At 37.7% G+C, this 18457-nt stretch overlaps 2 protein-coding genes across 9 annotated transcripts; both read right to left on the reverse strand.

The window, feature by feature from the left end:
• Nucleotides 1–8810: 8810 nt before the first annotated feature.
• LYAR (Ly1 antibody reactive) lies at nucleotides 8811–18418 on the reverse strand. Of its 8 annotated transcripts, none has more exons than XM_056490370.1 (9): nucleotides 18287–18418; nucleotides 17344–17511; nucleotides 16942–17056; nucleotides 14937–15044; nucleotides 13467–13550; nucleotides 11279–11618; nucleotides 10908–11012; nucleotides 9951–10036; nucleotides 8811–9633 (listed from the first exon to the last, which is right to left on the reverse strand). In XM_056490370.1, exons 2-9 carry the CDS (start codon nucleotides 17463–17465, stop codon nucleotides 9499–9501), a joined length of 1095 nt encoding a protein of 364 aa, XP_056346345.1. In that variant the 5' UTR covers nucleotides 17466–17511; nucleotides 18287–18418; the 3' UTR covers nucleotides 8811–9498. The 8 variants fall into 8 exon arrangements, with proteins under 8 accessions (XP_056346345.1, XP_056346346.1, XP_056346349.1 ...); XM_056490371.1 differs by having other exon boundaries at nucleotides 11279–11615; nucleotides 18287–18388; XM_056490374.1 differs by lacking the exon at nucleotides 18287–18418 and adding an exon at nucleotides 17644–17788 and having other exon boundaries at nucleotides 11279–11615.
• LOC130252853 (keratin-associated protein 19-2-like) lies at nucleotides 17539–18039 on the reverse strand. Its single transcript, XM_056490855.1, has one exon. The coding sequence runs from the start codon at nucleotides 18037–18039 to the stop codon at nucleotides 17539–17541; it is 501 nt and encodes a 166-aa protein (XP_056346830.1).
• Nucleotides 18419–18457: the final 39 nt, after the last annotated feature.

Raw genomic sequence — 18457 nt, forward strand, 5'->3', positions numbered from 1 at the left:
GCCGCTCCGGCAGTGACGCGGCGGGGCGGGAGCGCGGCGGCCGCGACCGCCCCGGCCCCGGCGTGAGGGGCAGCGGCGGCGCTGGGCCGGTGCGGGAGCAGAAACAGCCCCGGTATCGCACTGAGGCCGGTGCGGGGACAGAAACAGCCCCGGCACCGCACTGAGGGTTTGGAACACAGAAACAGCCTCGGGAACCGCACTGGGGCTGGTGCGGGAGCAGAAACAGCCCCGGTACCGCACTGGGGCCGGTGCGGGAGCAGAAACAGCCCCGGTATCGCACTGAGGCCGGTGCGGGGACAGAAACAGCCCCGGTACCGCACTGAGGGTTTGGAACACAGAAACAGCCCGGGAACCGCACTGGGGCCGGTGCGGGAGCAGAAACAGCCCCGGTACCGCACTGAGGGTTTGGAACACAGAAACAGCCCCGGTACCGCACTGAGGGTTTGGAACACAGAAACAGCCCCGGTACCGCACTGAGGGTTTGGAACACAGAAACAGCCCCGGTACCGCACTGATTCCCCTGGAGAGGGGGAGCGGTGCCGTGTACAGTGAGAGCTGTGGTGCCGAAATTATTCAGGAAAAAAAAAAAAAAATACAAAAATTCTGTGAGTAAAAATGTTTTCCTCATCTGCCAAGCAGAAGTTCTCGAGGGCAGATGTTAGGGAAATCTAATTTTTTGAGACACAGACCAATGATTTAGGTTAAAAATGATTGGAGCGTGGTGCTAATAACAGCAAGCTCGTAGGTTCGATCACTCAAGGATTGGATTCCGCGATCCTTCTGGGTCACTCCCAACTCGGAATATTCTGTGGTTCTGTGAAGTGCAAAGCTCTGGGAGGTTCCCAGAGCCAAGGGCATCCTGTTGCACTCGAGACTGCAGCTTGTAACTGGAAATAATAAACATAATTGCAAGACAAACTAGGTAAAAGTTAAATAAACGAACAAAATGGTAAAATAGATTGTTTCAGTTCTGTAGTTGATTTTTTTGTAACTAGATACAAAGTCACATCATCATGTTTCTGCAAATAAAACTTTGAAACCAAGTATATTACCGGCACTTTCCTGTTTATTCACCTGGACAACTCAAAACTAGTCGATTTTGCTGGCAGATTAACCTTAGGTCTGGTCCTTATAAGAATACTATGAATATTAAGAGTACTGTGAATATGTGTACTGTATCTTCTGGATACAGTGTTCAGTGATTAAGCCATTAACTTGGCTTATAAAATGGAAAATTGTTTCTAATAGTAATGATTTATTAGATTAATTAGATGATCCATGTGATTGTTACAAAGCCTGTGCTTTCTCAGAGAAAGTTGTGGCATAACATTCTGACTAAGGCAAAAATCTTGCTGACTTCAATGGGGAAGTACCTGTCCAATACAGCAGCTGTTATGTATAGCTTTTCAGTGGGATTAAATGTAGAAATATTCAATGAAACCTCAGATTTATTATAAGGGAGATTGAAAAAACAAAAACCTAATTTTAGTATGTGTGTTTTACTTACCAAAATCATATTTACAGTCCTTCCAGCTGTATATAGATTAAAGTTCGAACATCCAAGTTTTTCATAACCTGATTGAACTTTTCCTCTCAGAAGGCAAAATATTTTGCATTAAAGCAATGATTATGAGAAATGTATGAAATTTTCACCTACCACATGCATTCTTTGCATATTGTGCAGCATTTATCAACAGAAATGCCTTGCAGATACTTCCTCTGTAGTTTTATGTTGAGAAAATGAAAATAAAAAAGAATGGAATGTAGGCTATGTTTAAATAATTATGTATTTTATCAGTAAAGCTTAAAAAAATTTTAGCCAGTTCTTAGGGAAGAAACTAACTAGTAGAAGCTAATTAGGATAAAAGCTAAACTTTCTGTGACTTGCACTGTTTTAAAAAGTTCTAATCCTACTGGAGAACTGTATTTTCATAAATATACTACTGTCTGTTTTCTTAATGACTAAGAGTCTAGGGACAAGGGAAAACAGGGTTCTGGTTATTCTATATTACTGTGAATTGAATTTGAGTAAATTCAGCCTAAAAGATACAAGAAGAGATAAGAAATTATTCTTCTTTCTCTGCAAAAAGACAGGCTTTCATTTACATCTGAATTTCATGTGAGAGGCATCATAGTAAGTTGAAATCATTTTCCCAGCCTTAGAACACGTATCACATAAGGGCCAACCACACTCCACTCCTTAGTGACTACAGGGGATTATTCTTTATGTAGTTCAGTTGAATATTTTGAAGTTAGTAGCTCATGGGAGATCAGAGCTCTGCTTTCTTATCAATGAAATAGAGGTTTCTTTGTTTTATTGCCTTTGAGTGAAATGACTACCTCAGCCTTCACTTTCATCTTAGTGATTCAAATAAGAAACAAAGGAAATCTTCATGTACTTTCTTTGCAAAAGCTATTCATAGGATATATCTTTGATTTAAACGTAGCAATTAAATAAATATGTATGCTTGGAAAGGTTAAGATCTGTCAGTGTTGTTAAACTGAACACTTCTGTTTACCTACAGAGTAGGTATTGTGCTGTGAACTGAAATAAGAGCTTCCTTCCTGGACTCACTATTGACCTTAACCGAGACCGCTCATGTTCTGTGTTTGTAGAGCTGAGATGTTTTCTGTGATCTTTTCACAGAGCTCCTCTGATTCAGAAATTATTAATCTGCCAAAGAATAGATAGCGATCAGGAGCTGAACTGAGACTGTCACAAAATGAACAACATAATTAACAATGCATCTAATCAGCAGGCCTGTTATGGATAATTAATTCTTCCCAGTTAATGTTTAAGAATAGCTGTACAAATGTTAGGAAGCATTTTAAAATGTGATGCTTGATGTGATAACTTTAGTTAAAAATCTGTGAAATAAATTTGTGATTTTGAATTCAGTGAAAGAAATATACACAAAGCGCAGTTTGCAGCAATTTTTTTGTGAAATGTATTCACGGTCTCTCACATAATGTGATTCAGTTTTCACGTCTTGGGAACTGAATATAACACTTTCACAATCTTTTAAGTAAAAATAATGCTTTGTATGTTAGTTCAAAGCCTTTAAATATTCAGGTTTTTCAATTATAAGCTGAATTTTGCAATCTATTTATTTATCTATTTGGATATTTTGAATTTTATTTTCTTGTTGCTCACTGAATATTTCCTGCTTAGTGATTAGTTGGTTTTATGTTGATTTATGAGTAATTCTTAATGGCACACAAATGTGGTAGTTTTTTGTGTCTCTCGACTGGGTAGATATAACATTTAGAATTGGTATTTACAGTTAAATTCTCACTTTTAGGAAGTCAAATTAGTTTTCTAGTATTCTAGCCAATATTCATAACTTTTTTCCTATTACAGAAATGAATAGCTAAATTTGCTCAAATGTTATCTTTTCACAAAAGACCTGGCTGGAATTCATTCCATATCCAAGTAGTGTGGGCTCCTTCCTATGTTAATTTTTAGCTGAAGTAGGTTGGATACAATATAGGTGTATTTTTTTATTTTGAGGAATGATTGTGCTATATAGTCTGTGCTTTCTGTTCATTAACTAAGTAGTGATAAAGTCAGTAGTAATCTGCTGCTGGTCTTCCACTATCAGTAGTAAAAGATTGGATGAGCAGAGATTCTCAGTCCTTTCTGAACCTTGTCCTTGAACTAAAGTATTGTGCATCCTCTCTTACACTAGGTGAAAAAATACATAAATACATTTTCTGACTCATCTAGGTAACAAAAAAGCCTCCAAATACTACAAACAGTTCACTTGCTTTCATCTTGCATTCCTTTATCTATTTAAATTCAATACAGTGGTAAATGACTTAAAAGCACTTGGTGTGAATAACTTAATACAGATCTAAAAAACAACTGCCGGGTAAAACTCAATTGACTCTGAATGTGGTCCATATACAAACTCCTGAACTCAAGCTGAATTCTCATGCGAGTATTAAATTGCAGTGCAGCCTTGGATTGACCCTTTAGGGAGGAAACAATACATAGAATAGTGTGTTTGATACCAAGACGGCTCTATATTTAAGCATGCAAGCATTTGAACTTCATGAAGAAAAAGAAAGCAGAAAAGATAAACGCAGTTTAAAAGGTGAAGAGGGCATCTAGGAGAACAGAAAAAAAACACATAAAGACATCTAATTTATCTCATCTGATTTATGTCATTCCTCACCTTGAAAGTTGTCAGCAAATTATATAAAAAATGCTGATCTCAAGTATTTATTTGATAGAAGACCATCTTAACCCTCAATTATTCTGATTAAAGATGTTAGATAGCTTCAGTATTTAACACTTGCCTTAATCAGCAATATGAATATATGAAGACTATCCTATTCATTCCATCTTTAAATGTGCAAACAAAGCTATTTTTCCAAATATCAAAAAAATCATCCTATTTATCCAAAATAAATCTGGATGAACTATTGTCCTAGATGTAGCTAAGCAAATTTTCTTATTCTCTCTCTTCTAAATCATTTGTTGAGTTTATTTTCCCTTAACTATGCTTACTTTCTTGAGGGAGTACAATGGCTCTCAAAATGTTTTCCCAAGACTACAGTTTAATGATACAAAGCACTTGGCAGCAATACTCCAGCTATAATTGTTCTTGACTACTCAGTCCCCAGTAGTGGTATATAATACCTCTCAGTTTGAGGATTTGATCTGGTTTTAAAAGCCTGCAAAAATGCAGGGGGTGGTGGAGAGGCTAAAACAAATGGCCAGATGTGGGAGAGGGGGAAAGAGAACACTTGGGACTCACTGAAACTGACTTCTTTGCTTAGGAAAAAGTCTATGCAACCATGCATCTGTAACAACATAAAAAGAATTTCATACTTAGAGCATTTAGGAACATCCTAAAGTGTGGTTTTGAATAATGAGCATCAGATCTAATTCACACAGGAAAAACTATCAATTGTGGGAATGGGCGTTCAGGTGTATCATGCAACATTTACTGTGCAGGAGTATTGGTCTCTTTTGGTGGGACATTTTATTTTTCTGTTGGTAGAGGTTAGCATTTTTAGGCAGTGATAGAATATGAACTTTTTTTGAAGATGTGTAGTATCATCACTGCTGTGATTTGACTGATGTACTAAAGAAGGGACAAATCTTCTTGGGCATGTGGACCTCACTGTTAACAAGATTGGAAAGTACAGTTCAGCATAGCAACATCTCATTTCTGTGTATAGCGTGGGATTCAGCCCATGCTCTTTCTGTGCAGTCTTGAAAAAAAAAAAAAACACAAAACAAAGCTCTTACATGCTTTATTCATGGCAAAGGTTTTCTTTATCATTGCCCTTCATAGTCCATTACCACTTGCATATTCTCTAGGGTCAAACTTTCAAGTATTCTGTACGGGTATTGTAATTAATTGGACAACACTTGCCGAGCAGTAAACTGTCCAAGACAGACAGGAAGAAAAAGATGTTTCCTTTATGAAGACTGAATTCAGCAATTTGAATTTTTGGCTGGAGGTTGATGGTAAAATTCCCATTACTGTTTTGGCTAATCTGTGTAACATAAACAGGTCTTTAAGAGCATCACCTGAGCTCAAATTTTTTCTTCTCATGGAAAAATTACCCAATGCTAACCTCTGGAACCACTTCAGTTGTGACAGTTCACCAGAAAAGCTGAAACTTTCACAGGTGTAATAGCTGAGCCAGAATTGTAGAAGAAGCAGGAGGAAACGTATTTTCATGGTATAAGAAAGAACAGTCTAGCAGAAAATCCTGGTCCCACCTCATCCACGGAAAACATGAGCCTTTGTCATGTATGGATACTATACAGTGTCAAGAGTGTGTATTCCTCCTGGAATTCCTTCTCATCAAGAGAAAAGGCCAGCAGAAGGGCAAAAATCAGACTATAAAAGTGCTTTGTCTTTATACATTAATGGATGGATGGTGAAAGTTCATTGTGTGCAAAAAACAAAATGAAGAAGTAAACAGAGTGGTTTGAGCCACCTGCAACGCAGACGGAATTCTGGTTCTTTTTTTGTTCAGATTCTTTTTCTTTGTCACCTAAGTGAGATGTAGTGATGTCAATACTTCCAAATGTATTTCATGCTGCCTGAGAAGAAGATCCCATTATGTTTAAAAGCACCTTTTTTTTCTGGTAAACCAAATATATGTGAGTTGAGCTTGATTGTAATTGGGCCTTAATTAGGTTTTCTATACTAATTTTGTACTAGTGCATTCCACACAGAAGTTTGAGGAGTTTAATGGGTGGCTAGGCATACAGACACCATTTCTGATTTTCTGTTACTTTCAAGTAATTTCAGGAACTATAAAACTACTTCTGTTGTAAGTCAGTATTTTACTTCTGCTGTAGCTCAGGTATGAAGTTGTGTAGCAGTTCCTACTAAAAGATTCTAATGAGAAGGGCAAAGCACACAATTCTCAATCTCCTAGAATAATTTAAAAGGAAAGATAAAAAAAGATGTGTTTGGAAAAGACTAAGATCTGTGATCTGCAGTCTTGAAGAAAAATGTCTTTTTGCAATCTAAGCAAAAAGCTTGAAGGTTTTTCAGCCTTTGCTGTCTAAAAGCATGAAAGCATGAAGATTCAGGTGCAAAAGGAATTACATCTAAGAATTGCAAAGAAAAGCAGTAGATTATAAGGAGCAAAAGGAACAGTATCTTAAAAGTGCAAGGGAAAGTTATTAGTAAAACTTCCTCTTGTTCAAGTGAAATTTAGAATTCAATATAAAGTAACACTTCCTGTAAAAGTACTAATGGGAAACATAATATGCAGCTTTTCTTGGCTGACAGGGCAGAAAAGAAACTTAGAGAACTTATTCCTGTTTTTTTCTTATAGGCTAATCCAGAAGAAAGGAGCACATGTTGAATATATTGACTGAGATATCTTGTAACCTGTGAATACAGCTCAATGTACAGAACAATATGCCTTTTTTCACTTATCTCACACAAAAAGTTTAATATTTGCTCTCTTATTTCCTTAATAAGGGTGAGTGTTACAGCCTTAAAAGTTTCCGAATGAAATCATGTATTGGGTCTCTGTCTCCTGTGGTCATCAGCTACGAGCCACTACTCCTGTCGGGCCCTGACTACATTGTCCTGATGCAATTGGATTAGAGCACCAGGTGGGAGGATCAGTTTTCACTGGAGAAAGAACGAACTACTCTAATGCACCAGGACAGTGGAGGGCTGAGCACAACAAATAAGTAGCTGTCCTTTGAAGCTTTTTTCTTCCAGTGATTAAAGTCCCTGCTTAAGTGCTTATGCTACACTTATAATGAAAGCCACTACCTTTAAACAATTTTCTAATTTCTTCCATCCCCACCCTGCCACAGAGACACTCAATTTTCAATAAACTATTTTAGAAAGAAAAAATTTAACAGTAAGGTATAATTATGGAGCTATGTTACACTGTTTAGAAAATCACTAAAACATATTCTGGGTTAAAACAATACTGGTAAATATGCTGCTTAATTACTGAACAGAAATTAGAGAAGTCCTGCTGTTTTTTGTCTTCTTGAAGGATTCTCAATTATCTCTGAGGGATTATACTTCCCTCTGAAACAATTATCACCAAATTTGTAGTAAATTCCAATCATTAGTTGCAAGGAGTAAATTAAAGTCCAGAACTGTTGTAAGAGAAAAAGCCAATTTCAGTCCTCTGAGTACTTTATTAATTGTCTAATGAAAAAACATCACAGTCGGGGTTTTTTTCACTGGGGAGCTGCATGTCAATAATGCAACTATTCATGGACTGAATACAATTCTTCTACAATTAGAGTATTATACTCATCTACCAAACTTCAGTATTCCCAAGAACACCCAGAAAGAAAAATATGCCTACAAAGCATATTGTTCCCCCTCCTCCTCTTTCTTCCAACCGCTGCAGCAACATACACAGAGGTTATACTGTTGTAATTATAACAGGGCTTACTTGCAACAGACTCCCACCAAAAGAGTCAAACAGAGGCATGCATTAGTCATGTCTGCCAAATCATGACTGAAAAAACTGAACATCAGCTGGTGCTGCTTTACCCTTTACATAGAGAGGGGAAGAATAATTTACAGTATGTTTACTACTTCACACAAGCACCACTAACCCAACCATGGCAATGCATGGGAGTACCCTGTTTGAACCTTTGAAGAATCATAATAATTAAAGTAGGAGAGAAATACAAGGTCACATCCTACTCTGACAGCTCATCTGCATACTTTTGATTTGATATTCCTTATTTCCAACTTTCAACTGATCCATGGTGTTTGAACACCTAGCCAGCTGCTTCACTTCATTCAGTGATCACTGCAGTAAACCCTGAGCATCAGACACCAGAACTCTACAATGACAGGAGCCAAGATTCTGGTTATCTGTAAGACTGAATAAAAAGAATTGTTGCATAGCTTCAACAAAAAACTAACACTTACTGAAGAGATCTTCAATTCATTAGGAGCTTTCTTGCAACCTTTACAGTACGACAAAAATGTATTCAGAAAAACTGAACCTAGTGTATCACAGTTAATTTTATGGTATTTATTCCCTTTAATATATTCAATATTTCTATAAATTCAGATATTTTAATGTGGAGTTTTAGAGAAGCGTATCTGCTTGAAATCAATAAGCAATTTTTAAAAACACCATATGACCGACTGCTTTATAATGCTGTTTTTAACAGACCATGTCATAATAGGAAACTTCCTACATGAAAGTAATTTTGAATTTAAGTAAAAACCTGTAAGACTTCAAGTAACTTTCCCCAGGCAGCTCTGTCTCTACATACCTATAACATTTCTGGCCTAGCTAAATTGTTTTGGTGACAGCAATACAACAGCCTCTTCAAATGATGTATAATTTGTGGATTTATTATGCAAAGTGACAAGACTCATTACATTTAAGGTTGTACTTTAAAGTAATCTATTTCATCAGTCGATTTTTAGTCCATGTAACCACTTCTATTGATGTCAGTTGCACTAGTAATCAAGACTTTGAGTAGCAATGCATATGCAGGTAATTCAGTTTTGAGATTTTCACTGCATGTGCAATATTGCATACACAAATCTAACACTTTATTTATGCATTTTACAACACAGAATCAACAGTTTATTAAAGGTTGCTTTTAGTATAACAAAACATTTATTCCACAGTGGGTTTTTGAATATGAAAATCCTATTTGCTTTGAAAATAGTTCCTGCAAAAAGCCACACAACTCAGGTCCTGAAAAACATTCATGCCTATAAATTATATTAATTACTGGAAGAATCTTAATACAGTAGGCCAGCAATTATTTTCAATGCCTCTTAAAACTTGTACCAAAAAATATACATTTTCCATAAATCAAAAAATAAAATATCTGAAAATGTTCTGTGATAAATCTAGAAAAAGGGAGGAATTCAGTATTAAAAGTTAAATTCTGCTTTCACATACACAATTTAAAATTATACCAATGCACAGTATCTGTACAGCTGACAGAAAAGTTTGACTCCATCTGCAAGATTAAAATGCAACAGCTATGAAAAGTATACAAACTGTTTATTTCACAAGTTTCACTTTGTCCTTCAGAACTCTAAATTTGGGATTGTTATTCACTTTCTTATTGAATGTGACTAGGATCTCCTCTTCTGTTTTATGATGCTCACCAGCTACTGCATAATATTGAGCTATCACCTGCACAAAGACAGAGAAATGGTTTTTAGTCTGTGAAGATGATTCCATTGTAAGCAATAATACATTTACATTACTGCATTAAAAGTGGCATGGAAGCTATTGTGCTATTACTCCTTTGCAGAACTAACAGGGAATTTCTTGTGTAATTCAGTAAGCAAAAAAGAACCTGCCCTTCAGCTGACATTCTGTTAATTGATATTCCATTTAAAAATGCCAAACTTTTTTGTTTGTGCAACCCAGAATTTTCTGATCTTAAGCATTACACAAATAAATTCACAAGACCAAAGGAGATTAAAAAACCCCATATTGTACAGTACCTTTTTTCTTAGTTTTTTAATTGAGATTTCATTGTCTGGAGCCTGTTTCAGAACTGCTTTGATAGTTCCCTTCCAGTTGAATTTACCTAGAAAATAATTAGGTGTACAACATCATTAGTAAAAGGAGGTATTCCATGTCGTCTCCTCTACTAGTAACCAGCCATCAATCTCCTAATTTTGGAATGGGTTTGGCTACCACAAGAGCTTTTACCTTACTGACCCTAAAACAGGAGGATGTCTTAAGCATAAAGTAATCAGCTGTTTCTGAATATGTAATGGAATAGAGACAAAGAATCAACACAGTACTTGAACAATGAGGGTCAGAATTCTTTTTACTTAACTTCTGCACTTCAGCTATTAAACAAAAATTCTTAAATAATATGGGAATAGTTAAGATCCTGTACCTTCACATTTAAAGCACACGCAGCCAAATTTGACCATACCACCTTCAGAGGTAATTAACTGGTGGTTTCCAAATAAATGATCTGTATGTTCAAACACACAGTGTGTCAGGTGATAGGCAGAAGTATTTTTTTTTAAGTATAAACCAAGGTCCAACATATCTGAAGTCCAATTTATGATTCACTGAGCAAAAATGGGGGTATGAGAGATACCAAGATGTCTAAGAGTTGTTACCTTTTTGTTGTGCTGCCTAATGTACACGGCAGCATGAAAGAGACCCATTGTGGTGAAACCTCAGTGTCCACTGGAACCAAGTATAGCCAAAGGCTGCCAGCACAGCACAATTAACAAATTAGAGAAATAATTCATTATCAGGTGTTAAGAGTAGCACAGGCTACTTACTCTGGAACAGATGTGTACACTGAATATACACACATTTATGTATACTGAGGCACAACTTTTATCATGGCTTACTACAGAAGCTGTATTTATATCATGCACTAGGTCTTTTGCAGAGTCGTTTTGTAATGATCTAAATTATTCCTTTAAGAATACCTTTATCTGTTCCCACATTTTCTTCATTGTCATTAATGTTTTCTGTCTCCATGTCTTCTGAAACACTTTCAGTTTTCATTCTCTTTGTTTTGGTAAGAGGTTCCTCTGGAGATGGAATTGGATAAACATAGACAAGAAAGATTTAAAAGCAGAACTTCTGACATGATTTAAGTTTTTGTTCTTGTAACATTAGTTTGTATTTGCAAAGTGGTTCAGATCTTATAAAAGAAATGCGCAATCATTGTTAAAAATAATCTGATTTGTATATCTAATGCACTACTTTAAAACACTACTTAGGTAGTTTATTGAGCTTTGAAATTGAGAAAAAGCATCTTCAAAACAAACAAGAATATAAGTTGTATGATGGATACCTTCTACATGTTTATGTTTGCGTTTCTTTATATTTGTTTCCTCTTCTGTTTCAGTGTGATTGCCATTTCCATTTATTTCAATTTCATCCTCCACACTTTCTTTTCCTTTCTTGGACTTTTTACCCTTTTTTACTTCTGCCTGGTTTTCTAATTTCAAATCTTTTTTTTCTTTCTTTTTGCCCTTTTGTCTCTCTTCTTTTCGTTCCCTTTTATTCTTTTTTTTCTCAGCTTTTCCATCTGTAATTCCATTTTCTTCTGCCTTTGTATTTTCCCCAGTTTCTGCAGATTGCTGCTCTTCTGTCTGTTGTGGTTTGTCTTTTTCTTTTTCACTTGAAATCTTCTGTTGAAAGAAAGATTATTACAGTTTTTGCATGCATTTTTTGACATTGCAACTTTCCTCTACTAGTTCATTGGTAACTGTTCAGAACACTGATACCCTGAGATCAATGAAGTTGCTCACATGTGATGTCACCAGTTACCTGAGAAGCAGCACTAGTGAAATAATGTGCTTGATGTTTCTTTTAACTTAACACACTAAGTGCTAATTAAAACCACAGAAGAAATGTTATCTTACAACATATGTAATTCCTAGTTGAAGTGTGTCTATTGGGTTTTAAATTATTTGCTAAATGTAATTAAGGAAGTGACAACTCTCTAATTTACACACAAAAACCTACAGCATATAAAAGCAAGATGCAGAATTTATTCCCAAATACACAGCCCTTCAGTAATAACCTCTTTTGCCATCCACTTCTCAGTCTTGGATGTGTCTGGGACAACAAACCATTATGGCATAATGCTAAGAAAGACACTCAAGGTTGTTTTAATTGACTTTTCTTAACATACTTGGTTTTCTTCTAATGTTCCTAGGCACATAATTACTTTCTTGTAGAATAATTAATATATTAATGAAAATTTTAATGTTCAATTTAAACTTTAATTTTAATAATTACAAGAGGAATACAAGTAGTGAAATGTTAGTGTAGCTATTTAGAAAGAGAATAGATCTTTATACAAGCAATTTAACACCATTTTTATACAGTTACTTTAATTAAATCTGAATTCTAGTTAAGAATTTCCATTGAGTATATACCCTTCAAGGTATGTATTAAAAATCATATCTTAAGAACTTTTTAAGAACTCTTAAAGGTAAATTGAAATGCTGTGTTATATTTTTTATTTTAATGTTATGGTCCGTGGACAGCATAATTGTTTAAATTTGTGTTTAAATAAAAGGTTTCCAGATTGATGACTTTCTTAAGTCAAGGGAGAACTGCTTATGACTTTAGTGAAGTTGTATAAAGTCAGTATTAACACTCAAAACAGTGTACTTCAGTGTCCAGAGTTTATGTTATGCTCCTATCCTTTAGTAAATGTGTTTCTTTCTTCCTTTCCTGATTCTTATATTTGGATTCCTCAGAAAAACTGCAAATAAACTTAACTGGAATCAACAAATCAGAAACATAAAGCATCATCAAGAAGGGATTAAAGCCAAAGCTGTGCCTATGCCCTTCCTCAAAAGAATGTGGGGGAAATGGAGGAGAGCATCTTTACCTCAACTGAGAAATGAGCTTCTCCAACAGCTTTCGAGTAGCAGCAATAGACACAAACAAACAAAACAACACCCTACCAAACACACTGAGCTAGTAATGAAATACCAAAGAATTAGGCACTGACAGGAGGTCATAGTGAGTCCACAATTTGGATAAAGAAATGGGAAGAGCTTGTGCCACAAACTGGAGGATCTCTCTCCCCTCTGATGAAATATGTAAACTATAAGTTTATTTCTCACTCCAATACACAAAAATTTGAGACCAATAAAATCTGAAATATGTCTTATTCTGTCTTAGTGTGTGCTAAAAGATTGGAGCAAAGATAAAGGCAGTGTGTTTCCCTTTTTTTATGTATTAGTAGCATAAATTAGCCTTCTGATTATCACGGCACAAGCATGTCACCATGTCAAAGCTTTCAATCACAACCTACCCAGGATGAACAACTACTTCAGCAACAGTTTTGTGTGCCACAAATAAACAATTTAGTCAAGAAATATTACATTGTAACATAATCTATTGGAACTATGGGAGACAGTGTTTTCACTAACATCTACAAAGGGAGTCTGAAAGTTTTCCCTTCCAACATTTTGGAGTGCATTTCCATTTTATAATGTTGTACCTCCAGTTAAACTTACGTTTCTGGTTGCTTCTGAGAAAACATCCCACACCTGATCTTGCAAATTGCTGTCATTAATTCTCAAACTGTTCTTGATCCAATTCTGTGCATACAAAAAACAACAATAACTGAAAACATGCACCTCTGTTTTTCTTTCTTCATTACCATACAAATGGTTCTTGTTTTTCATTTTTGATTTAAGAATCTAATCACTGCTTTTGACTAAGATCTGGTTAGAGGTTACTCCTATCAATCTCTCAAGCCTCCTTGCTAAATTGTTTCACATCATCTCTAGGTACTGTTAGGAGCTAGACCACATATCTCAATTGCCTGACCAACAGCTATCCCTGAGTGGTAAATATATACAAAAGATAATCCTCAAGTTTTGATACAAATGGCTATGTTAAGGTCCTACCAAATCTTCTGACTGCTCCCATGAGTTAAAACATTAATGATCTGATCTTATTTGTGTACTGGACATATGGTCATGCTCCTAAATGGATCCCTTGGTTTACTACAGGAGAGTAATTGAAGCAAATATCCCAATGCAAACATTTGAAAGCTTTTTGGGTTATTGCAGGTGTTCCTGGTGAAAATGAAAACATAGCAGTAAATTATGCTGTTCACACTATCTGCAAGAGATCAACTTTTAAAAATGTGGAATTCAATGTTAAATGTAATGTAAATATTTTTGCACTGCAATGAAAACCCCAGGAAAGGTGTATTAGTCAATTGGAACAATTAACTGCAAAAACTTTTGATCTTCCAATGCAGTGTATCTTATCAAAAAGAGAGGCTTCTGGAAAATACCATTTTTCCTGCTCAGAACATTAATTCTGTAGGGAAATATTCTAACCTTCAGCTTGCTAGCAGTAGTTTCACCACAGCTCTATTAAGTTCTATTTGAGTGCTTTGGAAGCAAGACTGATCTCTCAGCCTTGCAATCTGAGTCACAGAACAGAGAGGGGGAAAAAAGGCCAGTTTGTGAGTAATTCTTTACTTTAAATGAAATTCTTTACACACAGTAAATTCTCCACATCTGTAATTTACTTTGGTGAAGCATGCAGAGTGGGAGATTCTGTCAGAATACTGAGTAACAGGAAAACAGGATCTTGCCTCCAGGAAAAAACAAAGCCAAAAAAATAATAAATATTTAAAACTATGTCTAAGAATTTGGACATCCAATAGAAATAGCAAATAGTCAAAAAAGAAAGGTATTGAAAACAGAACACACCTACATACGGAGATTAAACTTATAAACTAAGTCTCTGGCTTAATAGCCAATTCAACTGGTAAACCGACAGTCCTTTTAAGCAAATAAATGTATTTTACAACCACTGCCTATTTGAAATTCAGTTATGACACAATATATACGAATGCCCAAATAAGCAATTTGGTCCCACCTTTGTTAAAAGAGAGTGGCATTCCCGAAAAAAGTCTAGTTTTACACTCATTGCATGGATTACTGTAAATCTCTATTAAAACATACCTGAAACTTTACTTTTTTTCTTGGAATGTTATCAAAGGCACGTATTTGCTCCAGGATGTTCCGCACTTTAGGGCTTATGTTGGGCTTCTTCATTACTTCATGAATTTTCTGAATGAAGAAAAACAATTAAATCAGCAAAGCATCATAAGGATCAAATAGCACAGTCTGAAATACACTAGGCACCCAGCACCCACAGCTAGTATAGTCTGCTCATAGGAAATGTTCAAAAAACATGAGAAAAACACTGACCTTTGGTTCTATCATAGCTCATTAAATGTGTCAAAGTTATCTATATAAATATTTATACCTATATAGTAAGCAGAGGCAAGCAGGACTGCTCACCAGTGCTTTCTGATGAATAAGTTACAAACTGTAATAAAAACATTTCAAACTAAAGTAACTGTATCAGAGAAGGGATCCTTGCAGCATGAAAAAGAACTGCATTAAGAAAAGCAACTTTTTTGTTTTGGAGTTAATTATGAAAAATCAGGTTACTTTTGATGCCATAGATGACATGCATTTCTTCTGGCAGCAGTGCCAGCTTCAACAAGCATTCATCCTGTGCTATGGGTGTCAGCAGCAGAGAAGAGAGATTAGACCAGGGCCTCATGGCAGTCCCTTGAACTGCACTGCTGCTTGTGGTAGTAAAAAGGCTCTGGGCTTCCCAGTATTTTAAGAGTGGAGCCACTGGACACTGTAGAGCCTTCCTGTACTTCTGAAAATCTGATGACTGAAAGGCTTTGTGAATATTTTAAGACTATCAGAAAAAGGTGTCTGGCAATAATCCCTCATCCTTCTACATAGGAATTACTTACTATTGAGCTAGTCTACCAATGTTCATAAGCAACAGCACTCACATCATGCTGTCTTTACAAATGCCTTCAAACAGTGTTCAATCTCAACCAGAGCATTCATCTCTGACTTGCACTCATCATATGCTTCAAGTATGTGTGTAGCTTAGCACCTTGTCAGGATGTGTTATTGTGTTCTACATGATGGAAATCAACAATTCTATGCATAAATGTGGCCTGATTTATTACTAATAGGGTTTTAAAGATGTGTTTGAGGTCTTTCCAAAATCCTTTGAAGGACAGTAGTAAGAGGGTAGATTCTTGTCTAAGACAGAAATAGTAGGAGATATTTGTATCCATGCTGGAGCTTCTCCTGTTCAACACATTTACAAAATATCTGACAAGAGGACAGAAAATTTTCCCAATGATATGAAGCTATTCAGGATGAGGATTCCAGAAAGATCTTAAGAAAATAAGTGACTAAGTAATAAAAAGGTGAAATACATTCAACAGAAATTCATGTAAAGCAAGAAGAAAAGGAAAAGCAATCCTAATTTCACATCTAAAACGGCAGACTTTAGTTGACCATTGCAGCTTAGATACAAGATCTCTGTGTTAAAATAAGCAATTGCATGAAAATGCCAGCACAGTGATCAGCAGCAGTGAAAAAAAATAACCAAACCAAAAAAACACCTAAAAGCTAATTAACTGACAAAAAAGAAAAACAAAACAAAACAGTTAGAAAATAATAATGTCACAGAAAATGTAATTATGACACGTAGTAAATCTATGGTACACTCATGTCTTGAATAGCATTTCACAAGCATACAGGAGAGTGGGAAGACTTTAGAAGACCAAAGATATGATTTACATATGAAGAAAAACTGAGCAGAGTAGGATTTTTGAGCCTTGAACACAGATTATGAGATGGGGAGAGATGCCTGATAGAGGTCTACAAAAGCATAGATGGCATGAGAAGGATGGACAACTGCCAATGTCTCTTTGCATGCAGTTGGGAACATTACACTAAATCAAACCAGTAAGAGATAGATTCAAAACAAAAGACACATTTCTCACCAGGATAAATGCAGACTTAACAAGGAAATGCCAGAAGGCAGCTGGGGATATTGGTAAAAACAGATCTCTGGCTTGAGCCAGTATAGGCACTTTTCTGGCTTTGATAATTACAGGCAATAGTTACACACAAACTGTACCTGAATCCATTCTTGCTGTTTAGCATCTCCTTTGTTAGTTTTGGCTTCAAAGCCTTTCCCACCGTATTTCTGGTCTTCACTTACACACTTCACGTGTTCCTTATAGTCGTCACCCCTGAATATAAGAGATTTTTAACCACAGTTCACTGAAATGCTTCAGTCTTCAACCTATGCAACACTTAGCTAACCAACAAGCTGAAGTAATAGATGATTTAAATGAACAGATCATTTAAACCTTATTACTGTCAATGCTTAAATTATTAAAATGTGATGTGCTTAAGGTACATGCTTGTAAGACCACAGATATTTCTGTTATGACACAGCTGTCAGTGAAAATCTCTTGTATTTGTGACAAGAGTGAGTCTGCAGAGTGAGCAAGGCTATTACCCATCCTTTACATACCAGAAATCCTTGCCACAATCCATGCAGGACAGGCACTGACAGTTTCTGCAGATGTTCACATGCTTTTCAACCTGTGCTTTCTTCACAGCTTCTCCACACGCATTGCATGTGAAAACTACCATGTTGGCGAGTGGTCAGGAGCCTCTTCCTTCCCACAGAAGCGCAATTCTAGGAATACAGGAAGAAGATCTTATTTCACAGCTTGAAAGAAACACTTGGAAGGGTGAAGCAAAATGCACCAGTGCACCCACTGACAGACGGTGAGCAGCCCAGTGCTGTATATGCAGGAGCTCGTTTCACCTGACACCCGCCCTGAGCACAGGGGAGATCAGAACCACGGGAACCAGTAACTCCCGTACCCATCACCCAGACTGGGGAACCAGTACCCCCGTACCCATCACCCGAACTGCAGAACCGGTAACCCCCGTACCCATCACCCGAACTGCGGAACCAGTAACCCCCGTACCCATCACCCGAACCGCAGAACCGGTAACCCCCGTACCCATCGCCCGAACTGCAGAACCGGTAACCCCCGTACCCATCACCCGAACCGGGGAACCAGTAACCTCCGTACCCACCACCCGAACCGTAGAACGAGTAACCTCCGTACCCATCACCCAAACTGGGGAACCAGTACCGTACCCGCCACCCCAACCCCGGGACCGGTGACCCCTGTACCGCTCCCCACGCCGACATATCGCGCAGTCATATCCCCGTCCTTTCCCCTCGGGACCCGCCGCTCCGTCCCGCTCCCCGCAGCTGCAGACGCGCCTCGGCCGGGCCCCGCCGAGCGGCAGCGCTGGGGGCTGCCCGGCCCACACGGCGTGGGAAGTCCGGCGAGGCCGCCACCCGCGCTCCTGGGCAGCACGCCCCGCTGTGCCGTGCCATGTCCCGCCGTGTCCCAGCCCGGCCCCGACCCCATCCCCACTCCCGCTCCCCTCACCTCAGCGCCGCCGCAGCCGCAGCCGCCCCGCGCGGCACGTGCCGCACCGCCCCGCACCGCCCTCACGGCCCTCACGGCCCTCAGCGCCCGCGCCTGCGCTGCCCCCGCCCCGCGCGGCGGAAGGGGAAGGGAGGGAAGGGAAGGGGACGGGAAGGGAAGGAAGGGACGGGA

The sequence above is a fragment of the Oenanthe melanoleuca genome, chromosome 4 (genome assembly GCF_029582105.1).
Source record: "Oenanthe melanoleuca isolate GR-GAL-2019-014 chromosome 4, OMel1.0, whole genome shotgun sequence".
Classification (NCBI taxonomy): domain Eukaryota; kingdom Metazoa; phylum Chordata; class Aves; order Passeriformes; family Muscicapidae; genus Oenanthe; species Oenanthe melanoleuca.

What these genes read in the sequence shown, in the direction of transcription:
- LYAR (XM_056490370.1), bottom strand. Translation starts at nt 17,465, where the DNA reads ATGGTAGTTTTCACATGCAATGCGTGTGGAGAAGCTGTGAAGAAAGCA. An exon ending in TCTCAGAAGCAACCAGAAAC is followed by an intron (nt 11,619 to 13,466) that starts GTAAGTTTAACT and finishes TTCTTTCAACAG; the next exon opens with AAGATTTCAAGTGAAAAAGA. An exon ending in CAAACATAAACATGTAGAAG is followed by an intron (nt 11,013 to 11,278) that starts GTATCCATCATA and finishes TTCCATCTCCAG; the next exon opens with AGGAACCTCTTACCAAAACA.
- LOC130252853 (XM_056490855.1), bottom strand. Translation starts at nt 18,039, where the DNA reads ATGTCGGCGTGGGGAGCGGTACAGGGGTCACCGGTCCCGGGGTTGGGG.